At 50.7% G+C, this 25,129-nt stretch overlaps 8 protein-coding genes across 8 annotated transcripts; 2 read left to right on the top strand and 6 right to left on the bottom strand.

The window, feature by feature from the left end:
* Nucleotides 1-101: 101 nt before the first annotated feature.
* On the bottom strand, nt 102-3,446 carry V8C40DRAFT_245088 (uncharacterized protein). The gene is made up of 2 exons (XM_083215798.1): nt 3,269-3,446; nt 102-2,964 (listed from the first exon to the last, which is right to left on the bottom strand). The coding sequence occupies exon 2, from the start codon at nt 2,930-2,932 to the stop codon at nt 278-280; it is 2,655 nt and encodes an 884-aa protein (XP_083072948.1). The 5' UTR covers nt 2,933-2,964; nt 3,269-3,446; the 3' UTR covers nt 102-277.
* On the bottom strand, nt 2,757-3,734 carry V8C40DRAFT_245086 (uncharacterized protein). Its single transcript, XM_083215797.1, has one exon. The coding sequence runs from the start codon at nt 3,248-3,250 to the stop codon at nt 2,984-2,986; it is 267 nt and encodes an 88-aa protein (XP_083072947.1). The 5' UTR covers nt 3,251-3,734; the 3' UTR covers nt 2,757-2,983.
* A 235-nt stretch (nt 3,735-3,969) lies between these two features.
* Nucleotides 3,970-5,202, bottom strand: V8C40DRAFT_245085 (superoxide dismutase SOD1). The gene is made up of 5 exons (XM_083215796.1): nt 5,060-5,202; nt 4,595-4,774; nt 4,372-4,523; nt 4,217-4,313; nt 3,970-4,151 (listed from the first exon to the last, which is right to left on the bottom strand). Exons 1-5 carry the CDS (start codon nt 5,070-5,072, stop codon nt 4,129-4,131), a joined length of 465 nt encoding a protein of 154 aa, XP_083072946.1. The 5' UTR covers nt 5,073-5,202; the 3' UTR covers nt 3,970-4,128.
* A 706-nt stretch (nt 5,203-5,908) lies between these two features.
* V8C40DRAFT_287491 (cytochrome P450) lies at nt 5,909-7,508 on the bottom strand (the record flags this gene model as incomplete). Its single annotated transcript, XM_083222723.1, has 1 exon — nt 5,909-7,508. The coding sequence occupies exon 1, from the start codon at nt 7,466-7,468 to the stop codon at nt 5,909-5,911; it is 1,560 nt and encodes a 519-aa protein (XP_083072945.1). The 5' UTR covers nt 7,469-7,508.
* A 2,767-nt stretch (nt 7,509-10,275) lies between these two features.
* V8C40DRAFT_222270 (CNH domain-containing protein) lies at nt 10,276-16,064 on the top strand. Its single transcript, XM_083212224.1, has 3 exons — nt 10,276-13,957; nt 14,022-14,675; nt 14,734-16,064. The coding sequence occupies exons 1-3, from the start codon at nt 10,520-10,522 to the stop codon at nt 15,709-15,711; spliced, it is 5,070 nt and encodes a 1,689-aa protein (XP_083072944.1). The 5' UTR covers nt 10,276-10,519; the 3' UTR covers nt 15,712-16,064.
* A 76-nt stretch (nt 16,065-16,140) lies between these two features.
* Nucleotides 16,141-17,688, bottom strand: V8C40DRAFT_245073 (mitochondrial pyruvate carrier family protein). The gene is made up of 4 exons (XM_083215795.1): nt 17,615-17,688; nt 17,240-17,486; nt 16,929-17,065; nt 16,141-16,839 (listed from the first exon to the last, which is right to left on the bottom strand). Exons 2-4 carry the CDS (start codon nt 17,480-17,482, stop codon nt 16,716-16,718), a joined length of 504 nt encoding a protein of 167 aa, XP_083072943.1. The 5' UTR covers nt 17,483-17,486; nt 17,615-17,688; the 3' UTR covers nt 16,141-16,715.
* A 59-nt stretch (nt 17,689-17,747) lies between these two features.
* Nucleotides 17,748-19,030, top strand: V8C40DRAFT_245070 (thioredoxin-like protein). Its single transcript, XM_083215794.1, has 3 exons — nt 17,748-18,086; nt 18,349-18,455; nt 18,556-19,030. Exons 1-3 carry the CDS (start codon nt 18,001-18,003, stop codon nt 18,642-18,644), a joined length of 282 nt encoding a protein of 93 aa, XP_083072942.1. The 5' UTR covers nt 17,748-18,000; the 3' UTR covers nt 18,645-19,030.
* Nucleotides 19,031-19,116: 86 nt separating this feature from the next.
* On the bottom strand, nt 19,117-24,261 carry V8C40DRAFT_265835 (uncharacterized protein; the record flags this gene model as incomplete). Its single annotated transcript, XM_083219693.1, has 4 exons — nt 19,117-21,643; nt 21,698-22,686; nt 22,750-23,384; nt 23,439-24,261. The coding sequence occupies 4 exons, from the start codon at nt 24,259-24,261 to the stop codon at nt 19,117-19,119; spliced, it is 4,974 nt and encodes a 1,657-aa protein (XP_083072941.1).
* Nucleotides 24,262-25,129: the final 868 nt, after the last annotated feature.

The following is a 25,129-nucleotide window of genomic DNA, read 5'->3' as shown; positions in this document are numbered from 1 at the left end:
TTCGGATCCGTCGCACGGGATGCTGATCATTACATGACCTCCCACTATTAAGGTACCTAGTATACTGCGTCACTTACACACGCGCGTATATGCACACACCTCTTAATACTCGTGGACGGACAATTTCCTCATTCGTCTTTCCCGCGGCAACAACATGTTCAATTTTTAACCTCCCCCTCTACAGAGATTAATAATGGGGAATACAGTTTCTCGCTTTATGCTGTGTAAACTATGAAAATGACCTTTTCCTTTCCTACCTAGATCAAAGCCTGTCCTCTTAATCCTCGGTGATATCACCATACTCCCACATGCCTAGCCTCTCCTGCTTCGCCTGACTCTCAATCTCTCGCAGGTGCTTCAGGTATGATTCAAAGGCCTTGCTGCGCTCCCATGACTTGAGCTTCTTGGGGACCATGCCGTACCCGCTGGACACAATCTCCTTATTGATGGAGTCGTTGGGGCCGGGCAGAGAACCGTCTGACTTGGTATCATACAGAGTGATGTAGCTGACATTCTCCTTGTTGTCAACAAAGTCAAAGTTGCCGACCAGTCGTTTGTTCTCAGTCAGCTCGTAAATGAAGTCGATAGCCTCCTTGAAATAATCGGCGCCGGTGGGCAGCTGGACAAATGACAGCGATGCGTCAATGGCTTGAGCCTTGAGTCTCTGGACACCGAACTGGCTCTGGTCTAGGCTTCGCAGGTTGGACCACGGGACCTTCTCGCTGTTGCCATAGTCTACATAAATAACCTCAGACACCTTGGCTGTACGGTCGTTGCCTCGGACTCGGGCACGGTACCATTGCCCATCAGCAGAGAATTTGGCAGACACGAACTCGCCAGTCTTGGGGGCGTCCGTCAGGGGCTTGTTGTTCTTGGAGTCGATGTGGAATTTTCGGAAGTCGCTCATCAGAGACTCCAGCGCTGCTGTGCCCTTTCCAATTTCTTGAATCTTGAGCTTTCCGTTGCCATCAATGTTTGTGATGATGACGTCTCGGTAATCGGCCGGCTTCTTTTCTAGTGTGACTTCCGCCTCGGGAGCGTCTGCTTCAGCCTCCTCATCGACTTGCTCGTCTTGTGAAGGGTCATAGTCGTGCCACAGACCCTTTCTGGCCTCCTTCGCCTTCTTCTCGGCTGCGAATAGCTCGGCAGAGTTGCCCGACTTCTCAGCAGAGTAGGCGTGCACTGAAGACAAACCTTCTTCGACAAGGACCTTGGCAAAATTCTCACGGCCAATGTATAAATCACCAATGAACCCGCCGACCTTGTCCATGTCGTGGATATCCACCTCGCAGTCTCGCTGGTTGCACCGTCGGTTGGCCAGGTCGAGAGCCTCCTTGCCAAATGGCTCGCCGCCTTGTCCATCGTTGCGAGGGGCTCTGGGGCCACGAATGCCACCCAGAACTAGTGTCAGCTTGACGTTCTCGCGAGGAATGAGAATGGTGAATCGAGAACCAGCCTTGCAAAAGTCAACAATGGCGGGCACTTTCTTCTGTCGCTGTAGGGTGGCAAGCATAATCTTTGCCTTTTGTGTGTTTTCTGAGAGATCCAGGTACTGCTTAGCCTTTTGAGGCTTTCCAGACCACATGCCCTTCTTCTCCTCCTTGGCCTTTTCCTGAGCCGCAAGCAGCTCGTCGTAGTTGGAGGCTCTGTCGGTATCTTCTTTCCTGTGTCTGATGACAGAGGCCAATCCAGCCTCCACCAGCGCAAGGCCGATGTTCTTTCCCTTTTCGGTGACTGTGGCTACGTCTCTGGCGTCGAAGCCCTCAGTAGCGGGCTTGGTTCCATCAACGCTCACCTTGACGTGCTTGCCAATCAGCTTTGATCGCACAAATTCCTTGGATTCGTCTCTGAAGGGGCTCTCGGAAGGCTCATTGGTACGAGGGCCTCGAATGCTGCTGAAGCTGATTCTCTTCTCCGCACTGTCGGCCTTTCCCTTGACCATAATCGTATCGCCGCTAATAACCTTGGTAACGGTCATCTCCTGGTTTCCGGCTTCCGCCTTGACCACATGGTGCTTGTGCAGACGGATCTTCTTGGACTGAGCTTGCTTCTCGGCGGCTCTCAGAGGAGCCATTTTCGCTCCCAGCATGGTTGAGTGGAAGTCATTACACCTGGCCAGTCCCTCCTGAAGCAAAAATTCAGCAATGTTGCCTCGGGGGTGAATGACGTTGGCGACGAGTTGTCCCTGGGCGCTGGCGCCGACAATCTCGACCTTGACCTGTCGCTGGAGTAGTCTTGACTCGACGAATGCCTTGGCCTCGTTTCCGAATTCCTCGGCGGGCTGTGTGGCACCGGTGGAAGGAAGCGTACGCTCGGTGGACGGAGTTCGAACACCGGCAACGAGGGTAAGGGGCTGCACATGCTTCTTCTCAGAGAGCAGCAGTCGGACCAACAGGCGATCACCGCTCAACACCCTTTCGACGATGCCATCCACGGTCTTGCCCTTCCACTCTGTCAAGAACTCGGGGCCACCCAGGTCGTTTTGTACCTCGATGGTGCCATTGACACCTGACCAGAGTCCCTTGGAGGCACCCTTGGCCTCGGACTCGAGAGCACGAAGCTTCTCGAGCTTCTCAAGAAGCTCTTCTGATTCTTCTTTACGGCCAGCATCCTCGCGGACCTTGAGCCAACCAGCCTTGATGAGCTCATCAGGAAGGAGAGTTCCGTCCTTGAGTTGGGCAGAACCAAACTCTTTGCCGGTCGTGGGAATCGTATAGAGGACTGTGCATTGAACTGGCTTTCCAACGACCAGGTTTCGGAGATATTCACGAGATTGGAATGCGAATGGCTCGTCTCCCTCGCGCTTCAGGTGGGGAGCTGATACATAGGCAAGGGAAAAGATGCGTTCGGCCGCGGGGTTGTTGGGGCTGGTCAGGATCAAGGTGTCGCCGCTCAAGACACTCTTGACGTTGCCGATAAAAGTCTTCGACATGATGGGCCGGTAAGGGGGAGACAAGGGGAGACCTAATTGGGTTGATCCTGGTTAGTAAGGGCTGCTGCCTTGAGGAGAAACGGTTTGTATGTCATCCGGGTGCTGTTCTGGGTGTGAAGTGGGTGTTTTGGGAAGAGACAAGACATTGAGATGACAATTGCCACGAGCAAGCAAGGTTCCGAAGTGATTGAGATGGCACAGAATGTACACGACCTCTTGTGATCTTTGAAGAAACACAAGAAGCTTAGGAGTTGTCACCGCTATGCGGAGAAAGAGTGACAATGGCGAGGAGCAACAAACAGACGGGATTGGAAGCATCTTGGGCGTCAAACATACCTGAGCGGAAGACCAAGAAAGAGATGGGAGGATATCTGAGGGTCTACCAAGCTGAAATCGAGCTTGGAAGGATGAATTGAGTAACAAAGGAAGCAAATTGCAGAGCTGATGGAGAAAGCAGCTTCAATGTCGTGTGCCTTTTGGAAAGGTGTCAAGACTCTTAGTACCGAGTACCTGCTCCCTGTGTCAAGTTGCCAGCTAACGATGCGGTAGCTCGAGTTAGTTCCAGCCTGTTCCAGGTGGCTTCATTGTGGGGTCTTTTGGAGTCCAGGGGATCTTTTGCTGGGCTGGTGGCGGGCGGACAGCGCTGGAGGGCCCCGAAACAGGCAGTTAAGCGAAGACGGAGCGCGGGGCTGGCGCAACGTGTTGGGGAGGGGCAACGGAATTGAGCCCAAGGCTACTAATGGCGGGAGGTAGCTCTGGGTAGCAAGTTGGCGCTTCGGAGGCAGACGAGCAGAGATGATGCCTAGAATCTACATATCCAGTACCTTTATATGGAGGTTACACAGCATATAGGCGGGCAATAAAATGCCTGGAATATTTTCAAATTGCGGTGATGAACCACTGCAGCCGTCCGTGAGCTAGAAAGCAGCAGCCCGAGGCAAGATGTGATGTAATTGCGCTTACGGCATTACCCCTCTATCGGCACGAAACTCGCGATGGAGCTTGTATACGATCCAGGCACGCTTCTTGAGGCAGGCTGTTTTCAATTTCTTGAATTGTTTATTTGTTTGTTTACTATAACTACATGTCCCTAAACCTATGTCGACCCGAGCTGCATAAATTCAGTCGCTCAATAGATTTGTCTCAGTCTGCAAAGAGCTTAGGTCAAACATAGCTACAGTGCTTTTTTGACAAACTTAAGCAGAGATGCCGATAACACCTGCGTAGCACCCGCGTTAGTACTCGAATGGTCATTGAATCACATCCAATGGATGGGTTACGTACCGCAAGCAGGACGGGGTCCAGCGTTGCCAGTCTTGAGGGACTCCTCGTTGTCACCCTTGCCGAGATCGTCGGTGCCGGCGTGGACAACAACGGTGCGCTAAGTAACGAGTGATTAGCAGACTTCCCGAGACAATACCAAAAGGGACGTTTCTTACGCCAATGACGCTGTTGGGGCCAATCAGCTGGACAAGAGAGTCGGTGATGGTACCCTTGGCGTTACCCTGAGCATCAGTCTCGATGTTGCCGAGGTCACCAACGTGACGGGCCTCATCAGAAGGAGAGCCGTGAGTCTTGTTGAAGGGGTTGACTGCCGGGTGGTTGGAGAGTCAGCAAGGCCGGTCTGATTCGAGGAGAACACTCCGCTTCGGGGTAACTTACAGTGAGGGCCGGCAGAGGTGCAGCCGTTGGTGTTGTCACCAAAGGTGTGGATGTGGAAGCCACGCTTTGCGTTGGCGTCGTTGCCGGTGATGTCGTAGGTGATGGTGGTAGGGGCACCCTCCGAGGCCTGCTCGAAGATGACGGTGCCGGAGACCTTGGCGTCTCCTCGGAGGACAGTGACTGCAACGCGGGATTAGCCAGATGCGTCGTTGACAGCACGAATAGATAGCTGGTCCATCAAGGGACACGCCAGCTTCTCAATGGACGAGAGCCAGGGCACGCCGTGTCTATCAAGGTTGCGGCGCGGCCCGCGCTCCATCGAGGCCGTTTGAGCACAAAAACCCCCTCAAACGAGCGCAGGAGGAGGCACGGCATGACGCCCCCCCTCGACTAGCGACAAGCTGCCTATATATATTCGGGGCAAGGCGCTGGACTGGCTTGCGGAACTTGGTGGTGATGTCTTACCGGCTTTGACCATTTTGGCGGTGGTGTTTACAATTGCTTCGTTCAACGGAGAGCTACTGATGACGATGATGAAGAGGTGGAGAGGACAGAGTTTTGGAGAGGAACGGACCAGCGAAAAGGCAGCTTTTGGCTGCTCCGGAGTTACGAAATCAAGCTCGTTTCAGAGTGGGGGAGTGCTCCGAGTCCGAGGTACTCGCTGGGCATTTCCTTGTCCGGCACATAGCCTACGGTTTGCATTCTACTGCCAATTACTACTGGCGCTGCTAACAATTCCGGGACCCGTTCCAGTCCCATCTTGCTACTAATGTGTCCAGTAAAGGCGAACGGGTGGTGAGGGGGAAAAGCATTTGGAGCTTCTCGGGAAGCTCTGGCAGCTCCGTTTCTGCCCCGCCTGTGGATTGGCGTCATCCTGACTTGCAGACGGTGTCACTCCAAAGCCGAAACGCTAACAATCCCAAAGGCCGCTGACAAATGACGACACGGCGAGCGATTCCGCAATGCGCCCGATTTTGAGCATCATTATTAACGGCAATCATGGCCGAGGGCAAGGGTTCCGATAAAGGAAGCGGAATTGCGCTCAAGGGCGTGGGTGATTTCGGCTTGTCGAATCAACATATCAACCTCTCCCTCCACTTATCGTGATTGGACGAGAGCTAGAGGAACTACTGTAAATGTACGGGCGGTTATTAACATAGTACGGAGTGCATAAACTACGATTCAGCTGCAACTTTACTAACTTAGGTTCACGACTGCAATGTATTGCTTGTCTCAACGAATGCCGTCTGACGCGGGGCTACTGGAACTAGCATTTCACAACGAGTTCTCCCATTTGAACAGATATTCGCCCTGCTATGGTTTTGCCTCTCGAATGACGAAACCACTCTTCTCATCTCGTGGCCGTATCAGACAAGGAAAACTCTTAGGATGACTCGTCAATCCGCTGGTCAACTCAACCACTGGCATGATTTCAGCACCACCCGAGTCCTTTTCCTTCTCGATTCTCATGGTACTCAGCATAGTTGCGACCACAAGCCATATCGTAGCCTCTGCAAAATGTTGACCAACACATATCCTTCTGCCAAACCCAAACTGTCCATTTGGTAATGGCTCTCCTCGGCCACCCTCCTCCAGGAGAAAGTAGCGATTTGGGTTAAAATCATTAGGATTTGTATAAACTGCCTCATCGTGGGTCATGGCGCGAGTATTGGCATAGACAAATGAGCCGGCAGGTATGAGATAGCCGCGATAGATGTCATCTTTTAGTGAACGGTGAGGAACACCCATTGGGCTCACAGGAGACCATCGAAAGGTTTCCTTGACGATGAAGTCGATATACTGCAGATTAGGCCTATCGTCAAAGGTAGGCAATCGATCTCTTCCCACCACTTGATCTAGTAAGCGCTGGGCTTTGCTTTGGACCTCGGGATGCAACACCATGCTGAGTATAAACACCACCAATGTGCTCCAGGTGGTATCTTGGGCAGCCGCAAACACAGCAGCGCCGGCACCCTTTATATCTTCCTCGGATACATCAGGAGACTGGCCCTGCTGTACTTGGCTTTCCCGTTGGTCTATCATCTCTTGTACTAGAGATTGTACTCGAGTCCCTGAAGCCATGATTGCCTCGTATGGTTTATCGCGCAAGTTGGTAATAGCAAACCTCCATTGATTGGCAAATTTGAGAGATTGGTCGTGAAGAAAACTCGGCAAATACCTGAACAATGGAAAGAAATCGACTGGTGTCCCAGCAGGAGCTCCTCCATGACCCAACGCATAGCTCGCATCTTCAGCCATCTGAATAAAGGGGTCCGTATCCGTCTCAATTTTGATACCGAATCCTACTCCAAGAGCGATGGCCGTAGAAAAACGTCGAAGAACCATTTCCCATTCTGCTGGCTTGTCTATGATTCCCCTAAGCAATGCCACTGCCTCTCGCTCTTGCAAATAGCGGTACTGTCCAATGTTGCTTTTCTGAAAGCCCCTTTGCAGAATACGACGGTGTAATCTGAACGAAGAGCCCCATCTGAGGAAAGTGAGCGTCTTATGCCATCCCATGACTTCGAAAAGAACAAATCGGGGGCGATCGCAGTAGTTGGCTCCGCGTTTATCGAGAAGGTCGGTGGCTGCTTGGACGGAGTTGAGGACGATGACAGGTTGACCCAAAACATTGAACGACAGGATATCGGATTTATACTCTTGAGATAGCCTCATGTAGAAATACTCTGGATAGGTGGTGGGTATAATGCGCAGATGGCCTAGAAATAATTCTCCTGGAGGCCCCGGGGGTAATGGGCCGAGTCGTTTCCTCGTTTGATATGCCATGATTTTGCTAGTAATAAATATGAGTAGTAATACCAAGGGCACTAGATCAAGCGAGCTGTTTAATAGTAATTGCGTAACTGCCATCATGCTTTGCAAAAGTTGTCCCTGAGAGGCATAGTCTGGAGCGAGAAAGCGCAACCAGAACCCAGTCCACCGATTTGTCTTACAGGCCGTACTTGGAGATAGGGTTAAAGATTGTAATAAGCTTAATTAGGGCCTGGTAAAATGAGAATGATTAATCTATTTTTTCTTGGCAGACCATTAGGAATTTGACGGAGAAACAGAAAGAGAATATTGGGGCTATATAAGCTCATTGTTGCATCTAGCTGAAACTCGTCTCTTAGTGGCACTTGACGTGGCAGTCTGTGAGCGGCGGGTGTTGCTGTATGTTTTACCGAGAGATCTGAGACAAGACACAACATCTTGACAAGCAATTTCCGTAGTCCTGTATACCTGTAGGAGCACTGCACTCAAGATAACCCGACTTTGCGGTTCCGTCAAAACACAATCCAAAGACATCGCTTCTTGATGTCTCTATTATTATTCTGTCTTCATGGCTTGCCGCCTGACCATTCGTCGTTTTATCCAACCAGGCTCTCGCGTGGAGATGTTGCAACGGAAACCCAAGAGGCAATATATACAATTACTTATATAGGAAATAGATGAGTAATTCGCAGTCTGTATAATTGGATGCTTTGGTCGAGATCCAACTGATGAAAGAGGTGGAATCGGAACCCGGCGTGGCCCCGTTTTTCACCTGCGGTAAGCTGATATCAGCGGGCCATGTATCGCATCATAATGAGCATACAAAATCATCACATAAACACTGAAAACGGTCGCAAGAATGTGATTCATTGAATGTGACCAGACTGTATGAAACTGCTATGTGCGGAGATGGCTCTATTTTCTCCTGTCGAATGCCACAGGAGACTTGACATCTACGGCGTACATCGGCACGGAGCGGTCCGGGTGGGGCTTGAAGCCACTGCAACTGGCTTGTCTCGCTCTGGAGAATCACGGCACAAGCAGGAGATTGAAGTTATACTCGTAATGACTGGATATGATAATTCGGGGTAATTCGGCTGTCATATTGTCTGCAATTGCATAATCCGTAGCAGTATTGTACGCAGAAATTTACATCCATTTCGTAGAGCGATGCATATCAAAGCTCGCCAACCCATCCATCATTAGACTGGAGGCGCTGTATGACATCAGCAGGCTGTGTGATGGGCTGTGAACATCATTTCGTCGAGGCAACTGTGTTGCCTAGCATGTGTGCTTAATCCTGAATGAGACGTCGGTGACGCAGGTAACATCGGTGGTTACACAATTGTTTGCGGTATGCATCTTGGCTTTGAGGGCGTGGTGTTGTCGCAAGATATACCCATGATGCTGAGATAGTGTATGCAGGGGGCATGACAGGTGAGTGATAGAGAATAGAGTAGCCCGTGGTCACGAACCAAACAAGTCAAGCTAGTATTTTACTTGGGTTCAAATGACCAGGAGCCTATCGCTATCAGAAACTAATCACCGGCTCTCTTGTTGAATTTTTTCCCCGAGTTTTTCTGGGGGCGCTCAAGGTTGCATCCTCGTATTGCTTGGGCACCCTCCATCCCAAGAGGTCACGGACCCTGTAATGGCGTGTTCCTGTTTCAACCAAGTTTCGACGCCATATTAATAGATTAAAGAGGGAGGGAGGCCTTCTGTCATTGGAGCCACGAGCCATTGGTCCGACCCAATGCTCCCACAGAGGTTCATCCCGTCATATTGTATAAGCGAATATGGGACTATGTTGCTCTTCTTTGAGCCATGATGAGTGTAATCTTGGCGCTACAGGTACGCATTTCTTGGCGCTATACGCACTGTCCTGCTTGCTACAATGTGCCTGAATGTGTACAAGTGACAGCGGTGCTGATCCTCATCAGCTGCCCCTTTCGGGCCCTTACTTCCTCGTATATACGAAGTACCTGCTGCCTCGTACCCCATGGAATGGCATTGGTGATACAGTGCCAATTAAACACACTCGACACTCCCTCCAAAACTTCTGAGGCAGTCCAGATACTGGCTCGGCGATCCGAGGCGTGAGAGCGAGGCTTCGTATTCAGTTGTCGTGTTTCTTCTCTTTTTTCCAGAGAAAGCGCGCTCCACATGTTCCATTACTGAAAACGGGGTTCCTGTCGTCGAGATGCCTTCGTCTGCTTTATAGCAAGGTGGCAGTAAGCGATATTTAATTTTAGTCGATCCGTGGATGTGCGATTACCGGCAGCGACACCAGCCGGGGCTGCGGCGTGGGGTCACATTTGGCTGTCCATGGATTGGAGTTTTGCTGCTTCTTCAGGGACTATACCAGTAGACTCTGTACACATATTCCGCTAGCTTCAAGTGCCCGTAAGCTTTTTATAGAAGAAGAGCCCCATTCGTGGGCATTAGCAGGCGGTAAGTGGTGTGCAAATGCGAATGCATGTCAAAGACGCTACGCTCCATGCAACCAACGGCGAATCTTCACCCAGGTTTCACATTGATCGATTTTATAGTGCCTCCAGCGTTCTCCAGCTCGGGCAGGCCCCGTTGTTTCCAGGCTTGGCAGCTGTCTCCAGCGCACAACCACCCCCAAGGCGTTCTGCTGCCAAATGTAAGCCTCCTCTTTTGAGGCTTGATCGAAGCGCCATCTTCCCGCAACACGGCTGACTGGCGTCGACGGGTTCCTTTCTGTGTCAGGGCCTATTTTTGATTCTCCTCTCCTAATCCTCGCGCCCTGCGATCGGCATTGCGAGAGAAGCTCCGGCGCCGTTGGCTAGTGGCTTCGCATTCGCATTAGCACAGCCAACAGAGCAGAACTTTGGAACCTCTTGCGACTCAGCCCAGCTTCGCGCAAACTCCACCTGTCGGGCTGTCTTGTCAACCTGTCAGCCTTCCGGAGACAACGGAGGGGACATCATTCGAGCAGCCTAGCCGTCTATTGCTGCTTGCATTTGATGCCAGTCCTCGCTCACTCGGGCACGTTATCGCGATAAAGTTGACCCGTGAGGCTCGTTCTCGTCTCGTCTCGTCTCAGACAGCCCACCCCCTCCAAAAAAAAGGCGTCAGCTGCTGCTGAGCTCCCGTGTCGCCGACGCTCCCCTCGACTCACCACCAACAATGTCCTTTCGAAACGACGGAAGCCGGTACGGGCAAGTCCCGCCAGTTCAATATCCAGTGGCAGGCCAGCAGCCAGCGGAGCAGCACGGCATGACCCGCCAAGCGAGCTTCAACTCTGGCGACGATGGCACCTACTATGAGGGCCACGGCCATAATCATTACAACCCTGCCATAACACACCGGCCAGCGCCCAGCGAGGATGATCTCTTCATATCGAGCCCGACCAACTACCCGCCCGGCCGGTCACCGTCTGGCTCTGGCAGCGCCCTGTCTGGATACACTCACCAGTACCAACAAGAGCAGCCACCGCCCACGCCCTCGCACGCTGCGTACAACCCTCAGGCGTTTACCCAGCCTTCCTCCAACTTCCATCGTTCTCAGTCGACCAATATACCGCTACATCAACAGACCATGTCGTCGCGATACTCTGCGTCTTCGTCGAGCTCGAATAACACTTATGCCAACCCCTCGCCGAACAACTACGCCCCTCAGGCATACAACCCCGCCGCCTACGCTTCCGCGGCGCCACAGCGACATCCCACATATCACGGATACAACAACAGCCATGATCAGTCCTATGGCGCTGGAGGGCAGGCATCGCCGTCGTTCCCGCCTCAGTCTCCTGGTGTGCCATATCCTACGCACTCTCCAACAAGAACGGCTTCATACCAACAGACTATGCCCACAAGTCCATCTTCATTCGCTACTCAGTCACAGTCCTCGGCATATGCCTCTCCAGGCTACGGTACTGGATACGGTTCCAACGGTGGCAGCCCGAGCCCCGCAGCATTCTCTTCCAACTCTCAGGCTCCGTACCCCACGACGTCCCATATGCCGGCATACCCCACGAATGATGGCAGTGCCTACTTTAACAACAGGCCCGGTCGGTCAGACTCACAAGGTTCCTCCTTGGCGTCGCCATATATGCAACCTCTTGGATCTCCCGGGATAACGAGACACCCAACAAATGCCCCTCTGCCGAATCGACCTATGGCTGACCTGCCCGAGGAAGCAACTCCATGGGATGCCAATGGCCGGCCACTTCCTCAACCTCATTACCGCGACGATGAACCCTATGACCAGGAGAGTATCATGCAAGAAATCGAAGCTGAACTAGGAAGGGGAGATGCTCGGCCACTGCCTTCGCCACTCCCTTCCAATGGCCAGATGACTCTTGCCCATCACCCATCAAGCAGGACGGCGGCTCAACCCGTGTATGAGGACGGAAATGACTCTGACGACCTAGAGGGGGCTGCTGGCGTCCTGGCAATGCAGCAGGCTGAGCTAGACGAGAGACGTTTCAGCGGAAGTACCTTTATATATAATGATGCGCCAACCATTGCACACCCCCCACAGTCCAACCCACTTCCCCCGCCACCCGAAGAGCAAGATAATAGCAGCGATAGTGACTTTGGCGGATTCATGGACCTTGGGGGCCTTAGTGGTGGTTACGCAGGCACACTTACGTATGGCAACGACATTGGAAACTACACAGGCTCTTCTTTCTCCCCAGAATCATCACGACCTTTACCAACGCCGGGCCAAGCCCGACCTGCGCAGGTGGACTATGGAGACACAGGTGGCCTACAGGCGCCTCGTGCCAAGAGGCTCAGTTTCGACGAAGGCGACGAGAGAGTCTCCATTCATTCACACCTCAGTGGAACTGATTCCCCGTCAAAGGATGACTACGAAGACCTATTCTATCACCCTGGCCTGTCGAGCCGACCGCTACCATCCCTCCCTCCGGCTCCGGGGTCTGACACCAGTTCCATGACTTCTGGGCAACTTACTAGTCGCACCGGCTACCATTCCTATTCTCGGAGTTCAGACTCAAGAAGTCAGCAGCTTGATAATCCAGAGAACTTTTATTCCAACGCCAATAGCTCCACTTATTCTCATCAGCAGCCCGAGCGATCGGTTTCCCTGGCAGGATACAGTCACACCCCGCAGGTGCAAGCGCCCGCAAGATCAAGGACTGATGCGGCTGAAGAGCGCAGGAAGATGGCTAGACAACAGCAGTCGACACCAGGACTGCCAATTACTGAGTACGATGCTCCTCCCGCGGGAGGCTTTGACAGCATTACCCTGCCCAGTGGTGGTAGAAAGAAGAAGTTTATCCCATCGAAACTTACGCCGAGTGATTTCAAACGATGTCCGGAACCCTGGGCGCTTAGTGGCATTGAGGCTTGGGTCCGTGAGATGGCTGAAGGAGAGCTTGACCTGAGAGAGAAGCTTGTCGAGGAGGCGCTGACCATGTTGTTTACCTTCAAAGTTCCGACCATGAACGTCGCTGATGCTGAAGCTCTCAGCACCGCTGTACTGGCCCAGATGCTCCAGTACGGCGTCCTTTTGCCAGACGAAGAATGGATCAAATTTGGAACTGGTCACATCTCGGGAGTTTTCTTCCAGTTGGCTGGATCTGGATGCTACGCGCCCAAGTTGCATGATATCGAGATCAGTGGCCGTTGTTATTCCAGCCATTGTATGCGTACTCTTAAAAAGGTGGACCTTGAAGGCTTGACGGAGAAACCAGCGGACGACTGGCACGTCTTTTATAAGCTGACCAAGGAAGACATTGAATCTCGCTCAAAGAAGGAGGTGGAACGCCAAAACATCTTGCACGAAATTGTCACCGGTGAGGAGTCTTATATCAAGCAACTGAACATCTTCCGTATGCTGTACAGAGACGACTTGCGCACTAGGCAACCGCCTATTCTTAACCCCGAAAAGCGCGACAAGTTTCTCACAGCAGTCTTTGGAAAGCTTGATACAGTATTACGCATCAACAAAGATCATCTTCTGGCGCAGCTCAAGTATCGTCAGCAGGAGCAGGGCCCCTGGATCGTTGGCTTCAGCGATATCTTCCGAGAGTGGATTCGAAAGGCTAAGACTGACTACATTGAGTATGCGACCCAGTACCCTCGTGCTGCGTACATGATACGCAGGGAGGCTGGCAAAAATCTCTTATTCAAGAAGTTCTTGGAAGACAAACAGAAAGATAAGGCAGGTCTGAAGCAAGATTGGACTCACTTCCTCATCACTCCGCTGCAGCGTCTCCAGCGTTATATCCTCCTACTCGAAACAGTGGAACGGAAAATGGCGGGAGAGAGCGAAGAGATGACAATTCTCAAGAGAGCCATTGAAGAGATTCGCGTGGTCACTTTGGAATGTGATGCCAAGGTCGCCGAGACGAACAAGAGAGTGGAGATGACGGAGCTTGACAGGATGCTCATATTACGACCGGGCTTCCAGGCTTTGCTGAACCTTGACCATCTTGGCAGGGTTCTTATAATACAGGGTGACTTGCAGCGGTTGAGCTCAAGCGGCATCAAATGGGTGGACACCCATGCCTTACTGTTTGATCACTATCTCATTTTGGCCAAGGTGGTGGTCTCTAGAGATGGCAGAGGAGAGAAGAAGTATGATGTTTCCAGAGAAGTAAGTTTTCCCATCTTTTTCTCCCCTTTTCCAACTTTGAAGACAAAGATGCTGATCGTAATAGCCTATACCAATGCCTCTTTTATTCCTGGAAAGCATGAACGACGATCCCGTTATCAAACAGAAGGGAATCACAGCTCCTTTGGCCAGGACAACAGCCGTCGGACCTGCTGCTGCTTCCACAACTCAGCTCAGCTCCCGGCCAGGCCTTGAGCACACTGCGACAAACTCTACAACTGGCTCAGCAACAACGCTCACACCAACACAGTCCAATGATGTTGAGGGCAACATTCTTTACCCCTTCAAGATTAAGCATCTAGGTCATGAAGTGTACACGCTGTATGCGTCATCCGCTCGAGATCGGGCAGACTGGTGCTCAAAGATTGTTGAGGCGAAAACGATACACGCCAAGGGGTTGTTCTCTCAGAATGCGGAGCCTTTTAGACTTCGTGTTCTTGCCGACGCTGCATTCCACTACGACATCAGCTCTCCTCACGCAAGATCTGCCGGCGTTCCGGTTGTTAAGGGCACACCGCTCGACCGGGCAATCGAAGAACTAGAAGGCGTTCTTGGTTCTGCACAGGGCGTCGCTCCCGTATGCCGTGCCCAAGTGAACTGCGCTACGGCCTTTTCTGCGTTTGGTAAAGCTGTCATTGCAATAGGAACTGACTATGGCATCTATATCGCCGACCCTTCTAATCCGCGAGGATGGACTCGAGTAAGCATATCCGAAATTTTGTTTATTCTACGAGATAAGTACTAACAATAAGAAACAGACGGTCCAAATCGCTAGGGTCACGCAAATCGCCGTCTTGGAAGAGTTCAACGTGTGTGTTGTGATTGCAGACAAGTCGTTAATCTCTTATCCGTTGGATGTAATCGCCCCGGTCTCAGAATACGCTCCGCCGGTCAATGATAACCCCAGACGAGCTCCCCAGAGACTGGCAAAGGATGTTACATACTTTGCAACGGCAAGGATGAAGGACCGTACACTCCTCTTCCACAAACGAAAGGAAGGGCTGCACACCATGTTCAAGGTCCTCGAACCTATCCTTCAGAAATCTACGGAAAAGAAGTCACGATTTTTCGGCAGGGGCAAGGGTGCTTCCGGAAGTGCCGAGTCATTCCGTGACTTTGACGAGTTCTTCTTCCCTACGGAGTGTTTCTCTTTGAGTCTTTTCCAGACCTACGTTGCCGTGTCCACAGCCAAGGGTATCGAGATGTTGACGCTCGACAAGAAGCAACCCATCTCCATTCCGGATCTCAAAGCACCGGCAATTGCCAATATTGCCAATCGTATCCGGGAACAGCATCCCTTGGGCATGTTCCGGCTGAACGAGAACGAATTCATCCTTACGTATGAAGATTGCGCCGTGTATGTCGATAAACACGGCGAGGTCAGCAGGACTCTCATCATGGAATACACGGGCAAGCAGAAGAAGGCCAAGGGCGCAACCATGTACGGACAGTACCTCATTCTGTACAATGATGACTACGTCGAGGTTCGAAATGCCGACAATGGGCGGCTGCGGCAGATTATTGCTGGGCGGGACGTGCGACTGATCGACTTTGGCGTCCGCGGGCCGACTGGAGACAACGCGGCCCAGGCGTCGCAAGTGTATGGACACAATGGCGGGCTATCGACGGCGGGTGACGTTTCTAAGGGAACCGTCAAGATCGCCATGTCGCACCCGGAGCTGTCAGGAAGGCAGATCATTTTGGAGATGCTTCTTAATGACGGGCATGTCGAGTAATGAAATAGACGCGCGGTTCATGGACATGCAGAGAGACGCTGTATGAATGGAGCATGTCGACGCTGCTGTCTTTAGCCTATGAACCAGCATGGTTGGTTTCATGGTTGGTTTCATGGTTGGTTTCATGGTTGCATTATTTGCCCTTGTTCTTCGGGTTTCTTTCGGTGTTGTCCCCCCTTTGGCAGGATGCGGCTGACAGAGGGGGGTAAAGAGGGCTGCCCACCATCCGAAACATGGGATGTTGGCCGGAACCTCTCCTTTTTAATACTACAAGCTTCTTCTTTTTTTTTTATCCATTCCCCACGGAGGTCCTGAAGCTCTAGATTCACGACCGCTCCGTTTTATTTTACACTTTTCTCTTTTCTTCTTTTGCGTGGCGCTGGTAGGAGGACGGTTTATGGGGGAAGAAGTTCGTCGGTTGAGAGAGAAGGACGAGGCTTCTGGATGGTCATTTCATTTTCTTCATTCCTTTTCTTTGATAAAAAAATGTGAGAGATCTGTCTAGGTAATAGTTTGCTAGGAGAAGTGTGCCTTATACCACTATACATCTTTGGAATATATGAGCAGTTTGTTATGACATTTACATCTCGAGAATGATTTACGAATTGCTCGCAGATTCGCATATGAAATCACTGTCAGATAGAAAACGTGTAATTGCTTCTAGCGCCTTACGCAACTATCCAATCCAAAAGAAAAAAAAAAGTTGTTATGAACAAAGTAAATCCCGATGTTGCCAGTCGGTGAGAACAAAATGAAAAAGAAAAGGCCCTCCTCTAGACGATAAAGCACGTACAAGCAACCCTATAACATTGCCCCCGAAAAATAGCGCAGGTAAACTGCTCTGCTCCCCTATTCTTTTGCTGTTTTGTTGGTCGGTCATCTCTTGCGTGATGATGCCAGAATTTTGTTCTTCATGATATCGCGAAATGATGTATTAGGTATACCATGTTTTCCCCTCCACTCAGTTATTTATTTCTCAGGTTAAAGAATCCCTCCACCTTTATTTAAGCCTTGGCCTTGGCCTCGACAACAGCCTCGTCACCATCCTTCTTGGACATGTTGTGCATAGTAATACGAGTGATTTGTGCGATTCCGACCAGAGCGAGGAAGAAGTTGACAGCAGCCAGCCTATAACAGTGAAAGAACCGTGTCAGTGATTCATTCCGCGACATATCCCCTCTTCGGAGACCAGTATCGGAGATTAGGGAGACACTTACAGCATGTTCTTGGGGGTGATGACGAAGCACCAACGCGTCCAGATGAGACCGGTGCACATCAGGGAGAAGTTTTGCGCAAAGGACAGCTTCTCGGCGGGACGGGCCAGATCGGAGATGCCTGCCAGGACGAGAGCCCACTGTTTAAGTTGCTTCAAGTCAGCAAGAGTTGAAACCACATTATCGCCACGGATATAAGAGCTAGCTTGGGGGTTTATATATAGTAACGTCCAACAACACAGGCAGTGTATGTAAATGGAAAACAAATAAACGTTGCAGAGTAGCAACAACTAGATGATGAAGAGAATCCTCACCTTCATGACGGGGGCCCAAAAGTGCACCGTCTTGATGCCGACCTCGCTCTCCCACGCCTTCTTGAACCAGCTGGCCGACTGCTGCTGCTCCCCCGACGCCGTGCTCTGCCACCGCTTGCCCTGCTGGCGGAACTGGTTGCGGAACATTTGCTGGGCCTGGCTGTTGAAGAAGGGCGAGGGGCCGGCGGCGCCCTGGCGGAAGAGCGGCCGGGCGGCGCGCAAGATGTTGCTCGTTGGGGCCATGGCTCTGTTGATGTCGTCTCTCGAGTCAGCTTTCTTTTTCCCTTGAGACCTTTGGTATATATATTCCGTGTTTGTCGCGCAATTCCTTTTTCTTCGGAATTGTCTCTTTCAGCGGGATGGAGCAAAACTCACGTTAGATTGTGTTGGCGGGACAAATGAACAAGGGAATCCTGGCGTGTGCCCTTTTTTTTGGAGTTGCAGTTACAGAGATAAAACAGAGAGGGCGACTTGGTTCTCGTTTCCCAGCAGCTCCGAACAATGGCGACCGGGATTCACCCGGCCATAGCGACACCGGACTTTACTTTATGCACCCGATCGCTCGCATGCATTATGTCAGAATTGTGCATTAGCAAAAGTTATGCAACAAACCGTGCACAAAGCACTGCTCCACCCAAATTAACGACCAACCAAAGCAGCAGTATCTCTCATCAACTATCTTAAACGCAGCCTTCCAAGACAATTCATTCGCCTTTTTTCCCAAGCGAGCTTCCGCCTTCTCCCCAATTGACCCCCCAAAAATGTCCGCCAAGTTCGCCTTCGCCAAATCCCTCAAGGAGGTGCGCTTCCTCTTCTGCCAGACCTCTGAGCAGAGCGCCGCCGTCCGGTACGGAAAACATTCCCAAAACTCCCTCCCAGCCAAACACAACCCACTCCTTCATTCCGCGACAATCACGACAGTTGCAAGTGAATGATTCTATAATCTGGCTGTTCAATTGCTGCTAGATAAAGTAGCTAGCCAGTTCAGCCATCCACCAAGCTTCACAACCCAAGAGCGCATTTCACACACACCCTCATGGTGGGGGGAGAGAGCAGAGAAAGCAATATACAGACATGCAAAAGGCTGACAGGAAGCTTTCACATTCTAGATCTTTCCTCACAAAGCAATACCCCGCCATCAAGCAGGCCAACCCAAACACCCCGATCCTCCTCCGCGAAGCCGCCGGCACCCTCCCCAAAGTCTACGCCAGATTCGGTACGTTCCTTCCAACGCCAGAAAGACGGTTCGACTTGGAAGAAAAAGGAGAAGGATGAACTACATCTAGGTCGCTTACTAACGATGGACGTCACTCTAGATTTCGGCACTGAAAAGTCACAGTCTCTGGAAGGCCTGTCAGACAAGCAGATCGAGGATACCGTTTCAGGGCTGGTAACAAAGGCATAAATGTGACAAACGATGTATATATAAAAAGGAGGGGGCGTGTCTGCATAGCTTTGAGTGCGTTCGAGGAAAAGAGAAACAAAGATATCAAATGGCGTAACGGTATATGCGCTACGGTGTATGAGTCCAAATGCATAGATGAAAACTATACCAAATATCTCGAGGCGATTCGCCAAGGAAAACGTGTCTATCAACAGTACATCTCACAATATGTGCAGTACAAGAGAACGCCACCAATGGAGTCAAACAGGAACTTTGAACAAAGCTATGATTAAAGCTGAAAATCGGAATGTATATGCATCTAAAGCTAAACAAGGCTTCCTGATGCTAATAACAAAACAGAAGCAACACATTCTAAGGTATGATTATATGCTAAAGAGCATGCAAGGAAAACCAGAAAATAAAAACCCGGGCCTTGTCGGGCCTTGTTATTAACAAAGAAGATACTCTTTTCTCATCCTCCAAATACATATCGTTACTGAAGAGTAGCAGATCTCACTCGAGACACGGGCAATGCTGGCCAATCCTGTGTATCGAGGCTAGCATTCTTCTTTCCACCGTCCTTTGTAGGCGATGTGATATTCGAATTTCCCAATTTGATGTTTTCGCGCTCCCGGTGATGCTTGTCTTTGGACCAGTCACGCTGAATTTCATTACGGCTGTTCTCCTGCTGCTTAGTCGAGCTCTCAAAGTTGTCAGCTCCTTTGGACCCTTGGTTGAGCTTTTCTCTCAGCTGCGGCGCCTTTGACGGCGAGCTGTTTGCTGTCGCTGGCCTTCGTATAATCTTAAACTTGGATGGGGGCTGCATTTTCTCGACAGAAACCTCTGCCAGTCCCGCGCGAGAAGAGGCTGCTCTAGGAGAATACGGAGCAGCCTCCGTGATCGCTCCTGTCGTAGTGGATTTGCGAGGAGACACGAAAGCTGTTGCCAGTGGATTCAGGCGACTTTTCTTGGAAGCATCAGTTTCACCTGCGGGTGTTGCCGAACTGGTTGCAATTGCACCCTTGATGTCAGTTGTTGGCGTTGGGCCACCAGCAGCATCTCTTGATTGTGTCGATACGAGCCTACCGGCTGTCGATGCTTCAAATGTCTTTGAAGTAATGGAGGGGTACTTATTCTTCCGCTTTTTCGGAATCTTCAAAGAGCCGCCCGCATTGCTCCTGAAATCTAGTCGACCACGCGGCAGAGTATCGTAAGGATACTGAGTTCTATTGCCTGTCATTGTCTGCTCCCTAGGCTCCCCGAACGGTTCAATTGGTGATTCATCAATTTTTTCAGGAAAATGAGAATAGGAAGCGGACCCGGTAGTTGCAGAGCTTGGCATGAGCGTACTATGATTCATTCGCAACTTCTCTTGCGCAGGCACAGCAGATGTCCCCAAGTTGGGCGGCGACACCTCCTGGCTGCCAGTTTCCTTCTGTAAGTCAGTCTGCAGTGCTGAAGCTAGGCGTTTCTTGGCCTTTTTGTTCTTGTTCCACTTCGTTTTCGGTTTGCTTTGGCTATTTGCCTCAGTACTTGCTTTGCCATCATCGGTAGTCAAAACCATCCCGGAAATCGTGAGTGTATCCTCAACTGACTGCTCTGACGCCCGATGGAATGGCTCGGACGGTCCTACTTTAGAGAATTTAGAAGAAGAAGAATCTTTTTCATTCCTGAGAGCAATTGTCGACTGCTCATTAGGCGCGCAGAGCCTTTGTTCAAGGCTAGCCCCTTCATCCCCCACAAGCTTCTGAGCTACCTCTTCAGCTGCCTCAGCCGATTCCTCAACTCTTTCCGTTGATTCATCGGGTGCGATTTCTTCCACTCCTGGAATATTTGATGACTCGAGTTGAGCCCGCTCATCTATACATACTGCAGGAACTCTCGTATTCTTCATCACATCATTTGAAACCTCCTTCTGACATTGTGACATGGGCGGTTGGCCGGATGTGACAGAAGTTCCTAATTTCCTGGATTTCCGTGGATCCAATGGCATAGGAATCCTATTCCAGGCCTGTTTTCGCTCTTTGATTTCATCTTCTGTGAAGATGTTCTCGGAGATTTTGGTTGTTGGTGACAAATCTGCGCCCACCTTTGGGACAGAATTCTGTGCCTTCTTAAAGTCACTTGAGACTAGGGTTTGATCTTTCTCTAATTTTGCATCATTCTGCACAACTGCTTCAATGGTGCTAGTTTTTGGGCACGGAACGTCCACCTGCTCAGATGCTTGAGTCCCTTTAGCTTGTCCTTGCGGGCTCTTCGGCGTGCAACTGCCATCCCCTGTATCTGACTGAGGCGCGGCGGATGAGCTCGTTTTGCACTCTTCTGTTGTAGCGCCAGCCAGCTTCATAGGACTGCTTGGTAACGCAACCCGGGCCTTCTTATGCAAAGGGCGCCTACCATCTTCGCCTCCCGGAATAGTTTCATTGCATTTACTGTCTTCTCCGCCGGTATATGCTTGAGACGGCGGCTTTGATTGCGAAGCCATCTCTTTCTTCTTGCCTTTTTTTGTTTGCACGGAGAGCGCAGCTCGATTGAACGCTTGTTCAGGCTCATGGGGCTTTTCATCTTTCACAGAGGTTGCTTGCGCGCGGCTGTCAGGAGACTGAGTCTCCCCTAATTGGTCGGTACCTGGTATACTGGCGGCCTCGACAGGCAATGTAGTCTCCTGAGCCACGCTTCGATCTGATCTTATTTCACAGGGCAATGTTTCAGTGCTCTTGGAGCTTGGCGAATTTGCAATCTGACCTCGTTCTGGTGTATGCGTAGGTGTTGCCGACAACGAAGGACTAGGACCTGTTGTATGAGCGTAACCAACGTTCATGCTTGATGGGGTTGATGCGTCCCACATTGGTTGCTGGTGAGCAATTGGTAATGGTGGAAGCCTCCTTGCTTGTTGGGGTTGATGGTTATTCATCCATTTGGATCGATAAGCAGGCCGAATGGTTATTCTGATGCTTTTCTCTGAAAGCTTGACTGAACCAAATGCGAGAGCTTGCGGCACGGATGACTCCTTTACGAATCTATCGCAGAATTAGTATAAAATATCAGATAGCAGAGATGATAAAGATACTTACCGCACGATAAACGCATCTTTGTTTTGAGATGGAGCTGGGTAAGCCTCCTCCACTTTCCCAAACCTATTGCCGATTCCAAATTTGAGGGTCGTTTGGACATCTATATTCGGCGCGAAGGCGTCATGGTAAACCCTCACCCATATACTCCTATTGCGTTCAGTGCAGCCACTGCAAGAGCAAGGAGTATACTCCCCACTATTCGAGCCTCCAGGATTGAGGCACCAGGAGGCCTGTCGAGTTCTCTCCGGTTGAGCGCTTCGTCGCCACGATTTATTCAAGTAGGGCTCGCGCGAAGTAGGATGGTAGTCCGAATGAGCCTGCTGTCCTGAGTTCCATCCATGAGTCTTTTGGGCAAACGATCCCCGGCGCTGTCCTACTTGATGATAGGGTTGGCTGTCATTTCTGTATTCATTATGCATCGAGGATGTTGAAGAGCCATGCAACAATTCAGACCGAGTTGATTGGGCAAGCTGAATACTTTCATCAGACCCATTGGTAGCGGCGTTACGCAACTTGGAAGCTGCCATAGCACCAGAATGCGTCCCATTAGTGAGCTGTTGGAGAGACATAACTTGAGAGCTTCCAGAAATGTCTCTATATGGGGCAGGATGAGGCACCGGCCTATTGGCAGTAGAGTAGAAGTGGCCGTTCTGATGCGGGAACCCATCTTTCGAAGAAGGGTGCGGTATGAAAGCTTTCTCCGGCTGCATATAGAAAGGAGTCGGCTCCGGCGACGCTCTCATGGGGGCCGCGAAAGTTTGTCTTGTGAAGTCGTCTGGCGAGTTACCAATGGGGTGTCTTTGATCTTGCGCTAACCTGTGAAAACTTTGGGAAGGTTGCCATTGTCTTGTCATGATTGTAGGGTCATTAAAAGGCCCATCTGTGCCCTGAGCTTGACCTTTTCCAAGTCTCGCGGCTTCATGTGGTGGAAATTGGCCTTCGCTTTCCGGATGGATTCTACTTTCCAGTTGTCGAACGTTTCCTGAGTACTAATCAGGTCGTTCGATAGCTCGAGGTTGGTAGAGATGGTTCCTAGCGGATGCGAAGATTACTCTCTTGTCAAACGGTTGGTCGATAGATGCATCTTGCTTATTATGCTCCAGCTCGGCGACTTCTCTAATGAAGTTGTTCACCGCGCTTTCTTCGCCGCCTTTCTCAGACGGCAAGGGGTGGCCTGAGGAGATCTTGTTGGAAGCTGATAAAGACGCTGACTCAGAACTTCGTCTCGCTTCTGTGACAGAAGCATCTCCGTTACCAGTAGCGGGCAAAATCGTGTTGCGCTTTGAATCTAGACCGGGGCCTGCAGCCGCAGGTGATGACGTCTCTGGCATCGATGCAATCCTTCGAGGATCACTCTGACTCTGAAACTCACTGGCTTTCTTCTTCTCTGCTTTGTTGATGGAGCTTTGCAGTTGTTTCGAGAGATTGCTACCGTTGACGATAACCACACCAGATTTGGTGGATTGTCGCGATGGTACAGCGGCCTCGGCGGACTTCTGCAAAGCTTGAAGAGCTTGGGTAGGTCCGCCAGGCGATTCGGTAAGTGGAAAACAATGCTGTGGGAGAAAGTAGTGCTTCCCATTTTCCACAATGCAGGGAGCTGGCTCGTTCGGCGCCGAAGAACCGCGATGGGGCTCAGACAGGGGAGGAGGCGGCAAGCCATTGTTATCAAAAACTCGCTGTCCAGCTGGGAACAAGTAAGCTCTTGAGGTCACTTGGATTCTATTGTTGAGGAACTTACTGAGCCAGTTTTCAATGCTATTTGTCCGACACGCCGATATCAAGTCTACGGGCTCTTCAACTTGCTTTGTCTCCTTGTTGGAGAGAAGAAAGACGCGACGACCTTTCAACGCGCTTGCAATCAGCGGCACCACGTCATCGTGTATCAATCCCAGAGAGTCGTGATCTTGATCATCAAGTATGCGGAAGATGGGGCCGTGGGATTCCTGCCACTTGCTCAACTTCTCCTGGTTTTGCTCTCGCTTCAGCCATTCATCCGCCCAATGTCCGATATGAGCAGCTATTTCTCGCCTCACATCTACAGATATGAGCTTGTTTTCATCCCAGAGCGTGTTGATGACGTTCCAAAGATTCATGCAGCCATTGTGATAGATGTCATGAGCGTCGAAGAATGTCCACAAGTCGTCCCAGCAGTGTGGCTGCTGCATGTACTTCAGCTCGTTCCAAAAGACCTTGCGGAGCGAGTTGCAAATGGCTTGGATTTCGTCTTTAGACCACAGGTGAATGCGACGTTGGGGTAGAATATGATCCAGTTTTCGAAACGGTCGGCTTCCATTTGAGGTTGAAATGAAAGCCTTTGCCTTGGCTGGCACATTGGTATAGAATCCAACAGGAAGATTGTCCTCCAAATAGGTCTGGGCTACTCCCTGAGATTGCACGCCATGCATCATTTTGTAGGTGACGGGAATTCCATATGGATAATATTTAGCAAATGCTGCGCGATCTCCATGTGGATAGTTCTCTGCATAGACTCGAGGGAATCCGGCTGCATAGAGAACAGAATGTGGAGCCGGTTGTAGATTCATCTTGATAGTTTCAGCCATGATGGAGGCTCTTGACAACATAAAAGTCAGTACAAAGGTTGAAACAACTTCAAGCGATAGTAAAATCGAGATCCAAAACAACAAGAAGACAAAAGAAGGTGGAATGGATCAACAGAGCGAGGGGACGCGAGCATGAAGATTTGCTCGCACACAATGGAGCAAAATGCTCAAATAAAACACCAAGTATGAAATCCAAAAAGCGTAATGGCCAAGATAGAGTGGGATTGTGATGATTGAGGGAGGAAATAAACAGTTGCGGATATGACTGTGAAGTTGCTTACCTCAGGTGCAAGACCTCTTTGTGATCGAGGAAGGTGCAACTAGGCCAACGAGAGACTGTCCTCGCTTAATTCTGGAATACCTATCGAGATGGCAATTGAAGGGAGGTAAAATCCAATTTCAAGAGGTAATTGGTAAGGACTACAGCAGGCACTCTGTCGGCTTATCCAATGATCGTTATGGAGAACAATGAAGGTCGGCCTTGGTGAGAATGAGGCTGCAGTTGAAAGAAGAGAAGGTGAAGGGAGAGTAGGGTTTTGTTTTCGTTTGTTTTGTTCATTTAAGTGAATGTGCTGTGCGCTGGTTACTAATGATTTCATCCGATCTATCAAGGGCAAACGGAAGAGAAATTGCGGACGAGGTGAATCGACTTGGCACACCTCCAGCACTGATTTGACAACTGGGTGACAGCTGTTGGCGACGGAGCCCCGTTCAGCGTACGCAGATGGCACATTTTCTTGAACAAGTGCCTACCAAGTGTTCAATCCAGTGTTCATCCAAGTGCTCAGCCGAGACTATCATCCTTGTCATTCCTCTTACTAGATGTTGTTCACAACTACTAAGATAGGTAGGTAGGTAGGTAGGTAGG

The sequence above is a fragment of the Trichoderma camerunense genome (genome assembly GCF_050948025.1).
Source record: "Trichoderma camerunense strain CBS 138272 chromosome Unknown V8C40scaffold_9, whole genome shotgun sequence".
Classification (NCBI taxonomy): Eukaryota; Fungi; Ascomycota; class Sordariomycetes; order Hypocreales; family Hypocreaceae; genus Trichoderma; species Trichoderma camerunense.
Note: the sequence above shows the minus strand (reverse complement) of the source record. Positions and strands in the feature narration are given on the sequence as shown.

What these genes read in the sequence shown, in the direction of transcription:
- V8C40DRAFT_245085 (XM_083215796.1), bottom strand. An exon ending in CACCTCTGCCGGCCCTCACT is followed by an intron (nt 4,524 to 4,594) that starts GTAAGTTACCCC and finishes ACCACCCGGCAG; the next exon opens with TCAACCCCTTCAACAAGACT. An exon ending in TGGACCCCGTCCTGCTTGCG is followed by an intron (nt 4,152 to 4,216) that starts GTACGTAACCCA and finishes GGTGCTACGCAG; the next exon opens with GTGTTATCGGCATCTCTGCT.
- V8C40DRAFT_245088 (XM_083215798.1), bottom strand. Translation starts at nt 2,932, where the DNA reads ATGTCGAAGACTTTTATCGGCAACGTCAAGAGTGTCTTGAGCGGCGAC.
- V8C40DRAFT_245073 (XM_083215795.1), bottom strand. Translation starts at nt 17,482, where the DNA reads ATGGCCCCAACGAGCAACATCTTGCGCGCCGCCCGGCCGCTCTTCCGC. An exon ending in TTTGGGCCCCCGTCATGAAG is followed by an intron (nt 17,066 to 17,239) that starts GTGAGGATTCTC and finishes CAACTTAAACAG; the next exon opens with TGGGCTCTCGTCCTGGCAGG. An exon ending in ATCACCCCCAAGAACATGCT is followed by an intron (nt 16,840 to 16,928) that starts GTAAGTGTCTCC and finishes TCACTGTTATAG; the next exon opens with GCTGGCTGCTGTCAACTTCT.
- V8C40DRAFT_245070 (XM_083215794.1), top strand. Translation starts at nt 18,001, where the DNA reads ATGTCCGCCAAGTTCGCCTTCGCCAAATCCCTCAAGGAGGTGCGCTTC. An exon ending in GAGCAGAGCGCCGCCGTCCG is followed by an intron (nt 18,087 to 18,348) that starts GTACGGAAAACA and finishes TTCACATTCTAG; the next exon opens with ATCTTTCCTCACAAAGCAAT. An exon ending in CAAAGTCTACGCCAGATTCG is followed by an intron (nt 18,456 to 18,555) that starts GTACGTTCCTTC and finishes ACGTCACTCTAG; the next exon opens with ATTTCGGCACTGAAAAGTCA.
- V8C40DRAFT_222270 (XM_083212224.1), top strand. Translation starts at nt 10,520, where the DNA reads ATGTCCTTTCGAAACGACGGAAGCCGGTACGGGCAAGTCCCGCCAGTT. An exon ending in AGTATGATGTTTCCAGAGAA is followed by an intron (nt 13,958 to 14,021) that starts GTAAGTTTTCCC and finishes TGATCGTAATAG; the next exon opens with CCTATACCAATGCCTCTTTT. An exon ending in ATCCGCGAGGATGGACTCGA is followed by an intron (nt 14,676 to 14,733) that starts GTAAGCATATCC and finishes AATAAGAAACAG; the next exon opens with ACGGTCCAAATCGCTAGGGT.
- V8C40DRAFT_245086 (XM_083215797.1), bottom strand. Translation starts at nt 3,250, where the DNA reads ATGCTTCCAATCCCGTCTGTTTGTTGCTCCTCGCCATTGTCACTCTTT.